Source organism: Apteryx rowi, unplaced genomic scaffold, assembly GCF_003343035.1.
Source record: "Apteryx rowi isolate R43461 unplaced genomic scaffold, aptRow1 scaffold_3, whole genome shotgun sequence".
Classification (NCBI taxonomy): Eukaryota; Metazoa; Chordata; class Aves; order Apterygiformes; family Apterygidae; genus Apteryx; species Apteryx rowi.
This window is the reverse complement of record NW_020449418.1, coordinates 6,928,628-6,947,254: the sequence shown is the minus strand read 5'-3', so window position 1 is coordinate 6,947,254 and position 18,627 is coordinate 6,928,628. Positions and strand designations below refer to the sequence as shown.

General features: G+C 49.0%; 1 protein-coding gene across 2 annotated transcripts in view; it reads left to right on the top strand.

The window, feature by feature from the left end:
* SUFU (SUFU negative regulator of hedgehog signaling) overlaps positions 1 to 17,653 on the top strand; it is a 95,190-nt gene extending 77,537 nt beyond the window's left edge. For both annotated transcript variants that reach the window (XM_026069729.1, XM_026069730.1), the window contains exons 10-12: positions 244 to 382; positions 13,661 to 13,729; positions 17,160 to 17,653. In XM_026069729.1, coding sequence (XP_025925514.1) covers positions 244 to 382; positions 13,661 to 13,729; positions 17,160 to 17,249 — 298 coding nt within the window. In that variant the 3' untranslated portion in view covers positions 17,250 to 17,653. The remainder of the gene's footprint in view (positions 1 to 243; positions 383 to 13,660; positions 13,730 to 17,159) is intronic.
* The last annotated feature ends 974 nt before the right edge of the window (positions 17,654 to 18,627 follow it).

Below are 18,627 nucleotides of genomic sequence, written 5' to 3'. Positions count from 1 at the left end.
ATCTAGATGTATTCTAGTTCTGATACTAGGCCCTACAATTAAGGGGGGAAATCCCTGTCTCAGAAAGAGACTTATGACCTGCTTTGTGGAACAAGTGGTTCACATATTCCTAAAAAATTAACGGTTGCTGCTGTCAAAATAGTTCCCTGCATCGATGGCAGAAGTTACAGCAATACATCTTCATCATTCTGTTGAATGCAGCTCACAGCCCCTCGGTTCACACACCCGTGTTTTATTCCACAGGGGAAGGCTGTTACATGGACGGCACTTTACATATAAAAGCATTACAGGGGATACAGCAATCACATTTGTATCAACAGGAGTAGAAGGAGCCTTTGCTACAGAAGAGCACCCCTATGCAGCACATGGACCTTGGTTACAAGTGAGAGCGTCTCCCTTTCTTTCTTTTTCTCCCCCATCCTCCTTTACAGTGTCCTGAAAATGATCCTGCAAAGGGCCTGTGTGGCTTAAAAGTGTAACAAGCCTGTATATTCTGCTGCAGCATCTCTGATACTTCTTGCATAATATTTTCAGTAGTTATATACTCAAAAAATAATGTTGAACTGTTACTATTTATATTAATGGAGCTCAAAATGACAAGCAGCGGCCAGAAAGTTCTAAAATGATCTGTGAAAGCAATAGTGTCCGTTTCCTGGAGTCACAGAACACTTTGCAGGCTGTATTTACTCTGATTTATTCCAGAAAGGAATTTGGGGAGGCAGAATGGAATGACCTAACCCAGAATGGAGCCAGGGCGGAAGAGCTAGCAAGCTGATCTCAAGAGAAAGCTGTGGGACTTTGATCCTACAGAGTCAGGATCTCAGGTTTACATCATCCTTTAAAGGAGAGCGGCACATAGAGTGCCACCACCTTTGCTTCTGTCTCTTTCCTATTGATTCCTTGACAAATGCAGTAGTTACTTGAAGCACCCACACAATTTCTGCATTCAGATTTTTTCTGTACAATGTTTTTTCCCTGGAAGCTCCCTGGCTGCTTGGTGTTGAGGGTCATCTCTACTGAGCCCCAGTGATGCACTAATGGTATGATGTCTTCGCACTGTTCCAACCTTTAATTTCTTCATGGTTGCAAACATATGTGGAAAACCCCATCTCTGAGGGTCTATATACATGCAGTACATTTCTGCCTTCACTGTTACTGTAGCCTTCCTGCCTCTCCTTCTGTTTTTAAGGCAAAGGTCTGTCCCAGACTTCTAGAGTTACAGTGCAGCAATTAACCTTCCAGTGACTTGTTTTCAAGGTATTCCACTGCCTGTGTTCATAAGCCTGGAGGAGATCATACCTGGAAGTCTGTATGACTTGTAAAGGAGCTGATCTTGGCTAGAATCATCTCGTGTGTAGGRATTTTCAAAGAACTTGTGTGCTTTGATTGTACAGACTGGAAAGTGCAACACTCCTGTAATGATTAACAGCAAACGGTCAGGTTTAAGGGTGGGTCATCTGCTGTTGGCTCCTTTGCTTGCCAACACATGATACACAGGATCTCGTGACTGTGTTAACTCCAAACATGAGAGTGTTTGTTTGCATTTGCATCACATCTTGAAATGTATTGATGCGTGGAGTAGTCAGGTAACCTCTAAACAGTGGAGAATGGCAATAATTAGGTCACCATTCAGACATGTAACTAACGTAAACCCTTTTGATCCTGGTTGCTTCCATGCCTATTACTCACGCACTGAGAATTAGTTAAGTTTTTCTAGTAAGTAGGAGGGAAAGGTGGGGGATTTCTGGCCTCTGAGAGGTAGGGAGAAGCAAGTTCCCTGTCCTGTCTCCTACACAAGGTTAATGTATTGGATCTTCTCTTCTTACGTGACTGGCTCTGCTGCTGGCTCAGGCCCTGTCCCTGTGATGAGAGTGAAGGAGGACAGCCTGGGTGGGGGAGGAAGGGAGGCTAAAAGCAGCCTGGGACAAGAGGAGGAGCACCCGGTTGTGCAGAGATACATGTGGGAGTGTCTGAGGCTCTTGGCTTAATATGCAATGGGAGGCTTCCTCTGTGCTCAGCAGTCCCTTGTGGTGTTGGGAGTGGAGGAGGGAGGTTAATGTGGCTTTACTTCAGAAGTAAAAGAAATTGTGGTGCACAACATTTCCAAGGAGGCAAATTCTGTTTGGTTTAGTCCCTTAACAGTCTGGGCTGGCCGAGTTGGCAAGCCCTGCAAAGCTTTCCGAGTGAGGCCCGGAGAGGGTTCATCTCCTCCCTCACTTGGGACCCCAGGCACAGTGATGAGCTCCAAGGAGAGTTGGCGGCTGAAAGCAGATCACTGCAATGCAGGGGCTTGTTGCAAAGGCATGTAAATGGAGGGGCTGTGTAGAGGCAAGAAAAACAGGAGGCCTCTCCTCCTGTGGACTTTTTCCCTATCTTGGTGGAGGAACAATGAGCCTCAAAAATCCTGGCCACGACTGTGCAGCAGCCAGAGACTGACTCCTCTTGGGCCTGAGCTTTGGTGCAGTGAAAGCCCAAACCTGCAGACTAAACACAGCACCTCCTGTTTACATCTCGTGGGCTGGAGTGGAGCATGTCCAAGGTGGGACAGGCCGGAGAGGTGCCGCACAGTCGCTCAGCTCGGGCCACCCTGGCTGAGCAGTGAGCTGAGAGTCACTAGGCTCCAAGGGACGGTTAGCAGATGACAGGAGTTTGGCAAGTCCCAGTGCCATTCCTACCAGACAGGTGTCCCTGTCACCGCTGCAACTGGTACTCGGCAGGAGCCATTTTAGCAGTCTCAGCAGAAAAGGCAAGGAGTCATTAGACCGCAGAGATTATACGCCCCATTTCTATCAACAGCCTTTCCAGGTCACGTTTGAGGCATGTTAGTAGGGGAAGCCTGTCCTGCTGCTGCCCATGCTCTGGGGATGATTAGATTATTTCATTTTTCAGAGCTGTCAAATTGGCACCTTTCCCAAGTACTTGGATTTTTTTTCATTTAAGTAATATTTAATTAGTTCTAAGAAGCTAAATTCTATTAAAGGTATAAGCATGTCAGCCTGGTTTATTTCTGAACTTCTTCCACTGTGTCATGTGTTGTTGAACAGGGAAATTGCTTTGACTCAGGAAAGTACAAACATATTCAAGAAGTCCTCCTTGTTAACACTAGACTCCTGTTTATATGCCAGTTACCTTGGCAAAGTCTCTGATGTGTAACACTTGCATTAACATTATACATGTTCAAAGGCTTCTGCAGTTCTTTCTTCCATTTCCCCTTCCCCCAGCGCAGTGACAGCAGTGCCCTGACACTGCCTCCTCAACTCCTCTCCTCTCTGCACCGCACATGTTCCAGATGCACAGTGAAAGGCTGTGCAGGAGGTGTCTGGCCCTGTGTTTGGAGGGTTAAGGATGCTGACCATGCAGACAAGCTCTGACATTAGCTGCCCCACGGTGACATTCGTATTCGTGGTGAAGCGTCCAAGGTTCTTGGCCCAAAAGCTGAGCTGTGCCAAGCATGCAATTCATCACAGATCAACCTTGTTTGTCCCTAAACTTACCCAAAGCAAGGTGAGAGCGTGCATGTGTTCTCCTTTCCCGTCTTTCTTATGTTCAGGCAGATGATAGAGACGCTCTGTTGAAATGTGTTACTGATCAAGCCCTTCCCAATAAAGTTGCCTGAGCCTTTAATACATATTAATATTATCCTGGGGTAGTTTGTGTCAAAGCCTGTCAGCATGCATCATCCTTTGGGAATTACCATCATTAAGTCTCCAGTGATGGGAGTCAGGACATGCTTCTGCAAAGCTCTTCTGCTTTTATGTGGAGCTCTCTGCTCATCTAGCACAAAGCAGATTGTTCTCCCCTCCTACCTTGCTCACCTGGACTGCTTACTCTCCCCAGAGGGGAGAAGGAGGTTTGTTTAACACTACCTTCAGATAATTTCTGCTCCTGCCGCTTTAGGCAGTCATTGTTCTAGGGAAGATGACATTCAAGTCTTTGATCATGTGCAACATTCGTGTTGCACTTCAGATATTGCTGCAAACTCTGACATACAAGCCAATACGCTGCACTAAAAACAAACCTATAGTTAAAGAATTCTCGTTAAATGCAAAATCAAGCAGCCAGAATTTAAGAAATAGCTGAACAACAGTCTCTGCAGTTTAGACTTGACCCTGTTACACATGTGTATTTCAATACATTATCTAACTGAATGATGATATGTATTTTTTCCAAAGGATGCCTGCCTCATTCAGTACACAGAGATGGAATATGGTTTGGGGGTGAATCAGGACTGTGGAGTAGACTCTTGCCTATAGGACTTCCACTTCATTTGTTTGTCAAAATTAGAAGGTGTGTAGTGAATGAGGCAGGTAATTGCAGAAAAATCACAATAGTCTCATAGTGAAGCCTGTTAAATGTTGCCCTGGAGAACTGGATCCTGTCCCTGCCTCTACTGCAGTGTTCTTTCTCAAAGCTATTGCACATTCTCAAGCCAGAATGTTCATAGGTGGCCACTGAGTTTGTGTTTCACATCTTCTGGATGGCTGACTTGAGACCCAAGGTCTGATCCCTGTTCCCAGCAGCACCTGAGGCCACGAGGAATTCTGCTGCAGAAAGCCCTGTGCACGCTAGTGCTGAGTATGCTGGAAAATGGGGCCCTGCAAGTCTTGAGCTGGGTACCCAAGAGAAGTGGACATTTGGACTCAATTTCCTCTTCACTTGTTTTCCCCTGTTTGTTAAGGAAACCTTCTGCCAGTCATCCTGTGAAGATTAATTCAGTGTTTGCCAAGCATTCCAGCACCACAGCTGAACACCAGCGACAAGTTCATTCTTATGGACAGGGAGAGAGAAAGGCTTGCTCTGGGGTAGGCGGTCAGCCTGGGAGTTGAAGACCAATGTCAGCTCCCTGCTCCCTTGCATTTTTCCTGTGACCATGTCAAGTCTCTAAGCTTCTTGTAGCCTCCCTCCCCCATCTGCGCCAGGGAGAGGAGCCATCCCTTCCTCGCAGAGATGTGAGGCTCTGCGTGCCAGAGACTGAGAGAGTGGTCAGGACAGTAAGATTAGGTACTTCCAATGTAATCCGTGCTGGCAGTAGTCGGCTGGAGCATACTAAATAAAGGGGAAGAGAGCAGGAGGGAACGAGGAAACAACTTGAATGATAATGAAAAGAAATGATGACTAATGCTGCATTCAGTGAGCAGAATCATCCTGAGGACTGAGCAGGGCAGAGGTCTTGTGGGAGAGGAACTGCAGGCATTCCTGTGATTACAGATTTGTTTCATGGTGCAGACGTACACTGGGGCCAAATTAGCGTTGTGCAGGCAATCTCAATTCAGGCATTTCCCAAGTTTGGTATGCCTGATATTGCTGGTCTCTGAATGGGGAGGGTTTTTTCCAGGTAATTTACTCAGTTTCAAAACAAATCCTGTTAGGCAGATGGAGGCTATGGTTCATTTGCAGTTGGCGCCCTCCGATTTTCAGCACAAGGTCTGTGTCTCCACACGAGCTGTGAAGCTCACAGTGGCGGCAGGACTTTATCCTCTGGCACCTGCCGCTGGTGGGGGACACTGTGCTCAGCTCCCATGCCAGTGGGGTGCAACGTCCAGCAGACACCGTGTGGAAATGGGGTTTTAATCCTGTCTCCCTACCCTTTTTGTCGCCTCCTGCTTTGGCCTCTAATCTGCCCTCCATCCTGTTTTTCTGTGTCTTTGTCTTCCCCTCATCCTGGCCCGTCTCTGCTTTTCTCTCCTCCCCTTCATTCAAGTTGGCAAATTCCTTCTCCTCCTCCTCCACACTGCCTGACTTCCAGCAGAAATGCTGAGAGCGCTGGAGAAGTTCCCTGCTTTTAGTCCTGATGTGCCTGGTGCCATAGCAATCCCTCGTCGCTCAGAGGAATGATTGGAGGGAAAAGTACTACTTAGCTACCTCCGCCCTGTGTTAGGGGAGAGCTGTGTTGAGCTGGGACATGCTCAATGAAAAGGAGTCTTCAGTACATTTTTCTGCCTTTCCCTGAAAGGCTATGGACAAGCAGTGACTTTCAGAGGCTTCTGACTTGGCAAAGCGTTCTCATGGTCGGGAGAAAGACTTTCCCTTGACCTCCAGAGCATTTTTTGCTAATCTTCATAGCTCTTCTCCTAAGGGGTAGTTTCAAGACTTTGCAACAAAATGATCATATACGTTTGTTAGCACTGTTGAAAAGTACTTTTTCCAAAATACCTCTCTGTGATAACTTGATTTCTTTTCCCCTAAAACCTTTAAAAAAATCAGAACCAAGATATCCTGCATGGAAAAATAAGTTGAGGCTTAGGAAAACAAGGTCAAACTTTTCATAGAAAATGTTAAACAAACCTGCCTGTAGACAGGGTAGATACGTGGAGCCTGTATGAAGCATCCAGTATTCAGAAGCTATCAACATGCTCTATCTATGCTGGCAGTCTGGGGGAGATTACTGTGAGCAGGGTCATGGGGGATGATCCATTCTTTTGGTTTGGCAACCTAAGTGAAAAATCTGGGGAAGAAACTCAGACTGAGCCCGATCTTTAAATATTTTCAGTTTTTCTTGCTGAAACAAAAGCCTTAAACCAAAAGCTGGAAAAAAAAATCCTTTTGTGTTGAATGAAACCAGAAATAGAAGTTTTTCTTTAATAAAAACAGCAAAGAAAAAAAAACTAGTTTTGCAGAAGGGATCTGGAGTTGTTAGCAGTTTTGCCTTCTCTAATCCATGTTTGAGGGATACAACACTCAGCCAGGATGTGGGAAACTCATGTTTTTTCTCTCCCTTTTATTTGAACCCCTATTTCTGCTTCTTGGCTTTATGGGCACCACAGCTACATGGTATTTTGGTTTTTCGTCAGCTCATCCAATTGGAGTTTTTCCACATCATATAAAACACTGAATTAGTCACAGAGACGGAGAGCACAAGAGAATGACTCTATTCCGGTAGAGTTGGGACATTCCCCTGGAAATTAGCACATCTGGTTCTTCTCTCAGCTATAGCACATGTTAAATCATTTATGCATATTGGCATAATGGCAGCAGCGGAAGTTCAAAGCAACCTTTGTAAGAGCCACTCTGATGCTCGAAATGCTCTCCTGTAAGTGGCAGGTGTGGGTCGAGTCTTCTCCTGAAGATAGGCGATTGAATTTTGGTCTCCCCAACCTTGAACAGATGTGCTACACCTAGCCCGGTGGGTTTAAGGACACCCCCTACAAACTGTTCAGTTTAAGTCACATACAACTGCAACCTGCTCTTCCCCAAAGCAGTTTTAGGAATCTAACCCAACAGAAACTTTTTCAGAATGTTTTTGGTGACTTCCTCCAAATTCTTCAGTAGATCTAGGGCTATCTAAACTCACACTTTCTGGGAAGCTTATCACCTTCTTTCAACACTCTTCAAACCTCGCTGCATTATGTGTTCTTCTTTCTCATTGTTGAATGAGACACTGGGAGAAACTTGCACTAAAGGTTAAAAAAAAAAAAAAAAAAGTCCCGTTAGGTCATCTTGATGGTCCCCAGGGAATGATGCATCAACTCATCTGCAGCATGTTCTCTAGCACTTTGTCCAGGCTAGTTTTGGATGATTCAAGTTCTTCCATCCTGTTTAAGCAGACTGATTATCCCACAGCCTAATTCCCCTTCCTTGCTACTCAAGATACATTTTGGGTACTTTCTGTAGCTTTTCTTCCTCCCACTTGGAGCATTCCCCGAAATGCCTGTTCTTCCTTAGTGTTTTCACTCTGAAAAAATTGGTATTGCCTGATATCTTGGCTCAGCCTTCCCCGACTGAGCCAAACTCTGTGTTCACTGGAAGCAGTCCTGTCTGCAAGGTGGATCTCATCAGGCTGAGCTCTGAGGCATCCAGGTTCTTGTGACTAGCCCTGTAGTTGGGGATGTCATGGAGAGATCTGGTGTGGTCAAAATTCATTCAGCATCATCATATGTTTCCTCTGCTAGGATCATAACATCACTGTATGAAGCAATAGGGTCTCTTAGGCATCTGTGAGTGGATGTTTTCCCTTTACAAGACAGGTTATGAGTCTCCTGGAAGAGTAACACTGAAATTTCCCATTAAAGGTGTTTGTTGCAATACTGCTACCTTTGAGGCTGTAATGAGAGCTGTGGTGAATGCAGACAGCAAGGTGGCCTCTTCATACAGTGTACAGGCTGGGCATGACATAAATGCAGTGAAAAGGCCTCTGCCCTGAGCTACTTGCAATCACAGCAAGGCTGTCCATAGAAGGCCAAGGCAAGGGGAGAGCAGAGAGATGGCCTGGGGGGTGTTCATGGCCCGAAGCATGATTTATGAGGGGTTTTATTGGTTATGTTTAATTTCAGTGGGGAACCCAGGCACAGTTTRACTTCATTTTTGCAGGAATTAAGCTGGAACATTTTCAGCGCAAAGGGCTCCTAAAAGTTGTTGGGCATTTGCAGATGTAACAGATGACATGCGGCTGAAGGTACAACTGCTCCAACCCAGGCAGTGCTATCCACTTTATGGATGAACATTTTCTTAGGTAGGGTGGTATAATTTACCTAGGAGTTTATTGCAATGTGTCCCCACCTTCTCTGGCTGAGCTGTGCCGGCCATCTCTGTACTAAGTCCAGAACTAATAAAACATGCTTTTTTTTCTGTGACAAACCTGTTAGAAAAGTAAGTGGCAATGTTTAATGCAAACAAAGCACTGGGGCAAAGTGTAGGATTGTCTGGTTTGTTCCTAGGTAGGCAAGAAAAATGGGTATTATTAGTATAAGCAGCCATGCTTAATCATCCCTGGGCTAATCACTTGTGTCTTGTCGTGGACAAAATGTTTTCTGAAGGTGGGTAGAGCTGCAGCCAACTTCTTAGCTCAGCTTCTGATGGTCTTCCTTGATCAAAGACTTGCCAGCTCTGCCAGGCTATCAACATCTGGGTGACCTGCTGCCCTAGCTAACCTGTCCTGAGCTGAGAACTTCAAGCCTTGGTGGTAGGATTGAACACCAAAGTGGGACATGTACTAGGTGTGAAATGATACCTACAGGCTGATTATAAAGTTTTTAATATTTCACTAAGCATCAGTTGCTTTCAAAGGCAGATGAACTAGTCTAGAGCCCTGTGACCTTGTGGGCATTTTTAGATCTTGCCTGTTTTTGTGCACTCACAGCTGTGTACCTGCAACAAGTCACGATACAGGTTTCTCAACTCTCTGTGAGTACAAAAGCTTCAACACAAGCTCCTTCACTTGACCTTTAGGCAAGTCCTGTAGGTAGGGAGTAGGTTTCAGCAAGCACRGGTGGGACTTGCCACGAGAGGGAGACATCATGCATGCAGCCGGTGTGTTCCCTGAACACATCTACCTGGATAAGACTGCATAGCATGGTATTTCATAACGTGTCTGGACACATACAGCTATTAGTGAGGCAGTAAGAGCCCAGACTCTGGACCCCAGGTTGTGCAGTAGGTTACCTGTGATAGAGAGAAAACAGGGACTTATCCCTTGGCTAGTCAATGTCTTTTCAAAGCACCTACAGCATGAGCAGAGCTGCAAAGCACATATAAAATGGAGTCTAAATCTGCTAGCAATGGGATTGCATGTGTGTGGGCCTCTCTGGGTCAGGTCACGGAGATCCTGGTGTGAGCAGTACTGCGCAGCCCCGAAGGAAACAGTTCAACTATCCCCAGCTGGTCGGCGAGGCTGTTCCCTGTGCGTATTGCAAACAGCGCTCACAAAGGCCGAGCTGCACCCTGTAACCGGCTTCGGCAGGCCGGGCAGGCGGGAATGTTTGCACAGAACTGTGAAAACACAGCGCTGCGAGCGCCCGGCTGCTCCAGCACCGGCGGCGACGCCAGCAGCGACTTGGGAGAGCTCCTATGCTTCCTCAGCACTGGCCGAGAGATTTCATGGGAGAAAAGTCCTGCTTGGAGCAGAGGCACAGCCAGCTCTGCCTGTGCACAGGACGGCTTCATTTGCCCTCTGGATTGCAAAGACTCTTCCCATGGTTGCAGCACAACAGGCCTCTGTTATTCTTTGGGAAGTGAAAAAGCTGCTTCATCCTGATGATCTCTGTGCAGTGTCCTGTTGATAAGATCAGTTAACAGCATCAGAGGAAAACTCTAGATTCAGGTCTGAAATATAAAGTGAACAGGGCCTATTTGTTTAATTTGAGCTTCTAAGGTTTAAATCCCAAAGGAAATTAAATTAGGTGCCTAGAGCAATGGCAGTCTGTCATGTTTATTTGCTGGGAATGTCACCTTTAATATCATGCATATATAACGTGTGTGTGTTAATGTAATGGGGTATCATACTGTGCAGGAGCAGGCRTGCTGCAAGAGCTGGAAACCTGAAATATTGTGAGTGAGGGAAGCTGAGAGTGGCTTGGATTTGTTGTCACCCTCCTCTGTGGGAGCAAAGACTCGCTCACCAGCATGAAGCTGGTTCTGCTGCTTGCAGGTGTGGACGTCAGCCCGATCTATGAGCGCGGGTCTTCATGCTCTTGGGCTGTTTTGATCAGGCTGGTTCTAAGCAGAGAAATCTCATCTGGATGCGAAGCCAGGATCACAGTACTTCAAAGCCCTCTTCAGCAGTTCCCGCGCTGGGAACACATGCCTCCCCCCTGCATCCTCAAGAGAGTTCGAGAGTGCCGGTTTCCTGTGCTGAGAGACCGGGTCACTCGTACATTTGGTTACACCTGCGCTTCGGAGACTTCCTTCTCCTCGAGGGAGGAGGGCAGCTTCCCCAGCAGTGAGGCTGCGTGGAGTAGTAGGGTTTGGGGTGTTTTTTTCTGGCTCAGGTTGTCGAGGACGGTTGAGGACGGAGGCTGGTTGAGGACAGGCTCTGAGTGGCACACTGTATGAATGTCACTGCAGCAGTTTGTCACTGCAGCCTGAGACGCCTGCCCTCCACCAAAGTTAACTGTCTATGCAGGGCTTGCAGAGCAGCGCCGYGGTCTTTCCTCAGCCCGCTCCGTAGCCCGCTGCACTAGCGCACACTGCTGTCGGTTAGATCTCGTGAACACGGTTCATGAGACAGCTGAGCTGCGGACTCTTGTTCCCTCTCCACTTGTCACACTCTTCAGGGAGCCAGTTCATCTCACTAAATCAGCAGAATTCGGGTGTTTTTTAGCTGGATTAACAAAATCCACTGACAGGGTAGCAGCAAGCTGCAGGTGAGCTCAGCTACCTTGTGGGATTGCACCCCAGGTCAGTGCTAGCTACAGTGCTCCACATTTCTCCCTAGTCTGAGAGTTTGTGCTTCAGCCAAGACCTGACCTGTCCCCCCCCTTCACTCTCTCCAGCCTGTGCTATTTACCCATGCACACTCTGTCTCATCTTCCAGCAGCCTAAGAGCAGCTGGCTGCCTTGCACACGTGGTTCCCATTTCTCCCCTGCCTCTGGCACCTTGGGAACGCCCAAGGGTCTTCCTTCTCAGCTTGGCTTTTAGTCCCCCTGCCAAAACCGTGGCTCCTCATTCCTGCTCTCTCACCCATCCCAACCTCTGGCATTTTTGCTCATCCGTGGATGGCTGAATATTCATTTCCTTCTTGCCTGATTGCTGTGAATACCAATTCCTCCTCCTTTTTCCGGCTGCTCTGTAGATTTTGATGTCTGCCAAATTGTTTTCATTCCCTCACCCCATGGCAGGCTGCACCTCCGCAGAATCTGATCTGCTCCACGCAGAGCCCCAGCTCCCCACCCAGCTCTTCCTTCTGAGCTAAGCGATCAGGTTGCCCTTCTGCCTCCGACTACGGACGGCCTGCTTCCTCGCTTCTGCAAACAGTCAACAAACGAGTGTCTCCAGTCCACCAGGCAGACTAGCTACAGTCTCCTGCAAGGAGACTGCAGTAGTTTGCAGTGATACTACGTGTTTCAGTGCAATGTTTCTCAGCTTGCCAGTCTGCAGATTGGTGCCAGGTTGCAGAGTCCTGTCCAAAGCAGCAAGATCTTGGCTCATAGCTAAAGCAAGGTTTTTCCAGGCTCGAGGTCTGATCAGAGAGGCCTGGTGGAGCTGCCTGCATCTGTGCGGAGCAGCTCAGTCATAAACCCTGGCCTGGAGCCTGCTGCTGGTTGAGCTAAGCTAAGAGGGAAATGTGGTGGAGAGGGAAGGTCATAGTTCCCTCAGCCCCCAGGAAATCAGTGTGTGGTAGCAGCAGGGTGGCAAGGCTGAAGGGAAGAGAACTTGGGACACCTCGGAGCTCTCAGGTCTGGATTTGGTTTTTCTGGGTCACGTCTCTTGCCAATCAGAAGAAAAGGGAGATCAGTCTTCCCTTTCTTCATCTGTCCAGTTGCCTAGTTCATGTGTTCCCAGAACAGCCCACAGTATCCCAGCGGTCACGCACTCCCCACTGATGTTACTGGCACCAAGGGGCTCATGGGCACGGGACATGGCTTCCTGCACTGAGATGGGACAGCCTGGCTGCTCCTCTTCCAACTTGGAGCTAGAGGAGACGGCAGAAGGAAAAGGGGCTGGGGGCAACAGGCTCCCACAGTGTTTGATGCTGGAGAGGTCTCTTCTCTGGGAGGGAGCACGGAGCTCATGCCTCAGGGGACAGGGAAAGGGAGAGGTGAGAAAAGAGAACGGGGGTTGATGGCTGCTTTGGGGTGGAAAGCAGTGCCAGAGATAGAGGAAAGGGTGGAGCGAAGGAAGGAAAGGAGGAGCAGTGGGGAAGAAACAAACCTGTAGGTTGAAATGGGAATAATCTGCTGGATACTGCTGCAACCTAACTCCCAGGAATGTGGCTCCGACGCCCCCTCACTGCGTGGGGATGTTTGCCTCGTCCTGCAACTGCCGCCTCAACTCCTGTGCCAAACCAGCTGCCCTGCGTGCAGCTCTGGCCTTCATGGCTGTTGCGAAGAGAGGCAGAACGTGTTTGTTTTTAGCTATCACACGTTTATTTAAAGAAGATGGGAATTTTTCCCCTTGAATTCCTGGGGCTGGTTTCCTCTCTGGCGTCTCTGGTTTGTGTGGCTAGGCGTCCTTGGGGGCCAGGACCAGCTGGGGCTATGGCCCTCAGCTGGGGACTTTGACCTGTCAGAAGCCACTTCTCTGGGCCACTTTGTGCTTGCCAGCCTGGCCTTGAGATGGGCCAAAAGCTTTCCCGGTATAGGCACGCGGGATCAGCAAGTGAGAGATACAACTCAGAGCGGGGAAAATCTGCAAGTTTGGGAAAGAGCCGAACGGGTTTTCTGAGAACCTAGGCCAGGGGTCCCAAGGCCTCCAGCTCCTACTGTGGGCACCTCGGGGAGCACCTCCCTCACCGAACCTTTCATTTGTCTAAATGACAAGCTGCGCTCCAGGCGAGAGCCCTCCATGTGCCCAGAGTACCAGCTCCGTACGGGTTTCAGGCTTTCCCTGCACTGGTCTGCCCTGATTAAACTGTAAGCTTAACTTCCATGAATTGGATGAAAGTGGCTCTGTCTCCCACTGTCTTTCTGGCCGTTGTTATCTTGACCCCTTTTCCTCCTTTCCCACTCTCTCTGTCTGAAGCCAAGCCTCTAATTTTAGATTGAGGAAGATAACTGAGGGTCGAAAATGATTGCCATATAATTTTAACATTTTTTTGCAGCGGTTGGGGTGGGAGGCAAAGTTATGAGCTGCTTGCCCTCAAAACCTTTGTGTTGCGGGAAAGAAGGACATGGGGGAAGGAGAAGTGAGCTGATACAGTCTGCTCTGTACGGAAGTAGTTCTGTTACTTGGCAGTTAGCTAAAACTGGGAATATAAAAGCATAAACAACTGTATTTCCTTTGCAGATCCTATTGACCGAAGAGTTTGTAGAGAGAATGCTGGAAGATTTAGAAGATCTGAATTCTCCGGAGGAAGTAAGGCCGCATGGTTCCCATGTCTCCCTCGTACCGTCCCCGCGAGCCATGGCACAGCTCGCCCCGTTCTGCAGCTTTGCTTTGCCGCTGCCGTCCTGCCTCGTAGACTCGAGGCCTTGTTAGGCCTCCGCTTCTGCTGATGTGAACTAAGGCACTGAGAGGAGAACTGACGGCAGGAGATACAGGGCAGCAACGGGTATTGAGGGGGATGCTGCGTAACCTCCCTGTGAGGGGAGAGGGGCGCGGGCAGCGAGACAGGTACGCTATGCCCCAGGGATCCTTTCCACCGGCAGCGTTCCCCAGCCGGTATCCAAATACCCCGAAGCTGTCACCAGCCTGGAAGCCCTGAGCTGCGGCAGCAGAGGGAGCTTTATAAAGCTTTGCTGTGTGGTGCTAAACTTCCCCCTGCCATGTGATCTCTTCCTGGGGAACATTTAACACCCTGTCTCCCATGCATGCCATATAAATATTCTGCCTGACTTCAAAGAGCAGTGGCAGAAATGACATGTAATATTTTTAATCCCATTTTTTACAGCTCCCTGCAGACTCTAAAGAAACTTTCCTTGGCTTGTCGAGCAGCCCTCCCGTCCCTCCCCCCGCTCCCTTCCCCCCAGGAAAATCTCAGGGCTCTAATTGTTTAATCCTGAGTTGATGTAATGCCAGGGTGTTCTTCACTGTGTGAGTGAAGGAGCACGCTGCTGGCTGTGCAGGGACTTTCAGGCCAGCTTTTATCTGGTTAAACCTAATCCAAAGCTCATTTTTGCCAGTGCCATGGATGCCCAGGAACACTCGATTTGAAGGCCCTGTAGTTAAGGTTTTGGGCGGCTCATGTGCTATCGCTCTCTGCTGAGACGCAGGGCAGCGGTACGGCAGCTCCTGGCAAAGCGAACAGGCGCTTGGTTCTGAGTTACTGTGACTTTGCTGAATTAAAAAGTAAAAAATAAACGAATGCAAAGGATGACTTCTCCAAGAGGGCTGCTTTGGAACCACTCCTGTTTATAAAAAGGAAATGCTTTGCATGAAATGTGATCCCTCAGCGTCCAGATTCCTCCAAGGATTTGTAAGTTACAGGATCCCAGTTTGGGCCAACTTAATGCGTTCCTCAGCAGCCCTGGCTGGTTGCTGATGATGTTCCTGTGATAGAAGGAAGCCTAGTCAGTGCTGCAGAGAGTCTTTCCTTCGCTGTGTAGTGAGCCACCAGCGGAAACTGAAATTCACGCCAAATTATCTGTCTGAGTAGCTGTAGCATGTTTTCTGCATACCCTAGACGCTAAACTCAGAAGGATCCCCTGGGCCTATAGGACCACTAGATTATATGGTACAGGCTATACACAGGACTTGAGTTAAAAAAACAGCCCTAAGTGGGGCTTGGACTGTTTATGTTTCCTAGAGGCCAAGGAGTGGGAGTTTATGGTGGCCATTACCCTGAATGATCCTCCTGCCTTGCCGCCAGAGCAGGGCTCAGACCCCGAACCACCAGCCCAGCATACTGAGGTCAACGGGTACCAATTGCCGGTTGCCCTCATACCCGAGCTGCAAATGGCATGAGTTCGGCAGCAAATTCATAACCTGTTAGAGTGGAGCAGACAGCTGGAGGGGGAACTCCTTTAGCAGGAATCTGCCACTGAGTGTATGGTAATGTCCTCCAGAAACAGGCTGCTTACAGGAAGGACAACTAATTGGATAAAGACGAATGATTCACCCGTCACTGTCCCCTTACACCAACTCTCTAATTTTCATAGCCCCTGTGTAGCTTGCAGCACTGTTGACCTTGGTCTGAGGACTCTCGCAGGAGAGGATCCCGCTATAATCATCTTGAATTAGCTGCCTCTGTGTTGGAGTGTCGTTGACGGCGCAGGATCCTACCTGGATACCCCTCGCATCCCTGTGGGGTATCAGGTACTATCGTGGCGTCAGACGGTACTACGCTGTGAGTGCAGCAGAATTTTAAAAACAAAGTCACCCTGCCGCCTGGTTTCCAGACCTGTCCCCCACGTGCTGTGGACCCTCAGGCCTGGCAGTGGGATTGCCTGAAATGCTGCTCCAGGTCTCTCTGTCATCCAGCTCTGGATGGGGCACATCCAGAGTCTATAAAAGCCTCAAACGCAAACAGCAGCTTTAAATATCCAGGCTGCCATTCTGCCACGTGAGGATTTGAAGCCTTTACTAGCTCTGCATCTAGGGTGTTTGCATTCTTTGGACTTTTTCCACTCTTAGGCACGTCTTTGCCAGCTCAGCAGTGAGAACAAAATTGAAATGTCATGGAGAGGGGACTTTTCCTGCTCTGGGATGCACTTGTCAACCCTGCAGAAGCCCCAAGTCACCCCTGCTACATGGCACCTCTCTCTTTGCCTGCCCTTTGCACGAGAAGGGCCTGGGAGGACCTGGTCCACGTTAACCCTTGCAGGGATGCTGCTGCCTGGGAATGGCCCGTGTTGTTCCTCTCTGCAATGGTTCAGCTCCCCCTTTTTTCCCCCTCCCCCCGACAAAGCTGTTTCTGAGAGGTCTGCATGGATGCACGGGCCCTGCTCAAACATGGCTGTGACAGGGGATGGTAGGGGCTTCTCGGACCTCTGTCCCCAGGCAGCCCTGTTGGGGGTCAGAGATGTTGGGGTGACTTCCCAGCCGACGGCAGTGTGTCCTGCAGCAGCGTCAGGGCTAGTGGAAGCAGCGTACTTGCACTGTTCGAGAAACGTTTGCCAGAGACAGTGCTGTGTAAACCAGACTGGGGCAAAAATCTCCGCTCCATGTGCTTCAGTCAATGTTTGCAAAACAGCCTGAGCAGCTGAGCGCCTGTGTGAATACAGGGCTTTGTAGAGGCGCTCGCTCGGCGAACCTTTGTAGCGGAGGTGGGTAGGGCTCGAGCGCAGCGCTGTTCGGGCACGCTGACTCCCCCAGCCCGGGCAGCGCCGTTCGCCCTCCTGGAGCTGATGGCCGTTTGCAAACCATTGCGATTCTTTCACCTCGCAGAAGCACGCTGTCTCGCGTGCACCCCGCCGTGCAGGGGGAGAATTTTAAAGCCGCCGTAATCCCCTCTCTAAAGCAAACGGAGGGATCTTGGGGCCAGGGGGTAGCTGAAGGGAAACGGACATGGTCAAGTGGGAGGGGAGATACTTGTGTGTTGCAAATTTTCAATGAGCTCAGGGAGGGGAAGCGGTGAGGGGAGCAGTCRCCCTCCAGAATCCGTCTGATGGAATAAACAATGCTGGGGCTGAAATCTCGGAGCTTTACTTTGGCAGCTGAGGCACAGGCCACATTATCTAATGTCCACTGCTGTCCAAAACATACTGATGGGGAAATGTTTTCTTAGTGGCCTCTTGTTTTAAAAAATAATAGTAACAGAGGGCTGCCTGCCTTTGCAATGACTTTGGTTTTCTGTGGGCTAGGTTGCGGTGATATACATTAACTGGTTCTCTTTATTGTCTTGCAGTTTAAACTTCCAAAGGAGTACAGCTGGCCTGAAAAGAAACTGAAAGTCTCCATCTTGCCAGATGCTGTGTTCGACAACCCGCTGCATTAGAGCTGAATTACACCCTTCGAACAACTGGGAGAGCCAAGTTACTGTCCATTACCCAGTGACTCACAGGATAATTAATGCAGTAAAAACTCTGCCTGCAAATGAAAGAGTTTGCTGCACAACCACTGCAAACAGAAGAGGAGCTACTCAGCACCAGCCCAGACCGAACTGAGCCCTTTCCTTTATCCTTCCCAGGGCTGAGCTCTCTGGGAACAGCCTGCGTATGTGTGAGTGCGAGTGAGAAATATTTAACTATGAAAATTAGTAGTAAGAATCCTTTCTCTCTCCTAGCGACAGAACTCCCCTCTGCCTTAGCCCAGGGTGTAGACGCTCTGCACGCCTGTATTTACACATGCATTCTGCCAGGTGCGAGCCTATAATCCATGGATTAAATGTTCTTTACGTGACTCTGGAGTCCTTTTGTTAGCCAAACTTTTACTCACTGCAGAACTGTTCTTCCATGTGCTATTTTTTTTGCTTTTCAGAAACGGAATGGTATTTCCCCTGTTTAAAGGAGGCCAAAAGCTCACATGCTTGAAGCTGAACAGATTTAAAGATGAACTTTCTAGTTCAGTCAAGAAAAACAAACCCAGATCCTCCCTGCCCTCAAATTAGGCATGTTTTAAGTGTCGGTCTTGGTGCTATTAGCTATGGTATCGCTGCAAACAGAGGCAACTTTATTCTCGCGCATCCTGTCCTTGTGCCTGAACCCCAGGGAAGGTCGCAACCTCTGGTTTTGCACAAGCAGGAGGAAGAAAGCTACCGGGGTGGGGGAGATCTCCTGTTTACAGTGTGTTTATCTTTAAAGAGATACTGTCAAGTATTTTTTCCTTGCTATTGTACAGAATTTGAGAAGCTAGAAAGGACCATTTGTTCACAGGGACAACCTCAGCAGCTCGGCAGGATCCAGCGGGCTGCTTAAAAGCATGTGAAAGGGAGATCTCCACTGCCCCGGCATAGCACAGAGGAGACTCAGCCGCGGTAAAGCCAACTCTCCTCCCTGTTCCAGCAGGGTTGTGCCCTAGCACAACTCCCTTTTCCCCCTCAGTCTTGCTGCGTTGGCTCTTTTGTGGCTGGCATCCCTTTTCAGGGGGGTTTGGACTGTAAAGCATCAAGATTTGTTTGAGATGTCCCTCTCCTTCTGGATCCCTGTGGCCTCCTCCTTGGAGCAAAACGTGGTGTGCAGAGGACTGTGTCCCCTGCAGGCTGCGGCTCTGTCCTGAGACGCTGGCCCCTGTGGATGTGCTGAAGCAAGCTGCCGCAGGCGTTGCCCCCTGCTGCTGTTGCAGGCTTGTTTCTGATGCATGTTCCCCGAGCCTTTCCCTGCTTGTTGCCTTTTGGTGGCAGCTCTTCACTCCTTGTCGGGGAGGTGCAGCTTCTC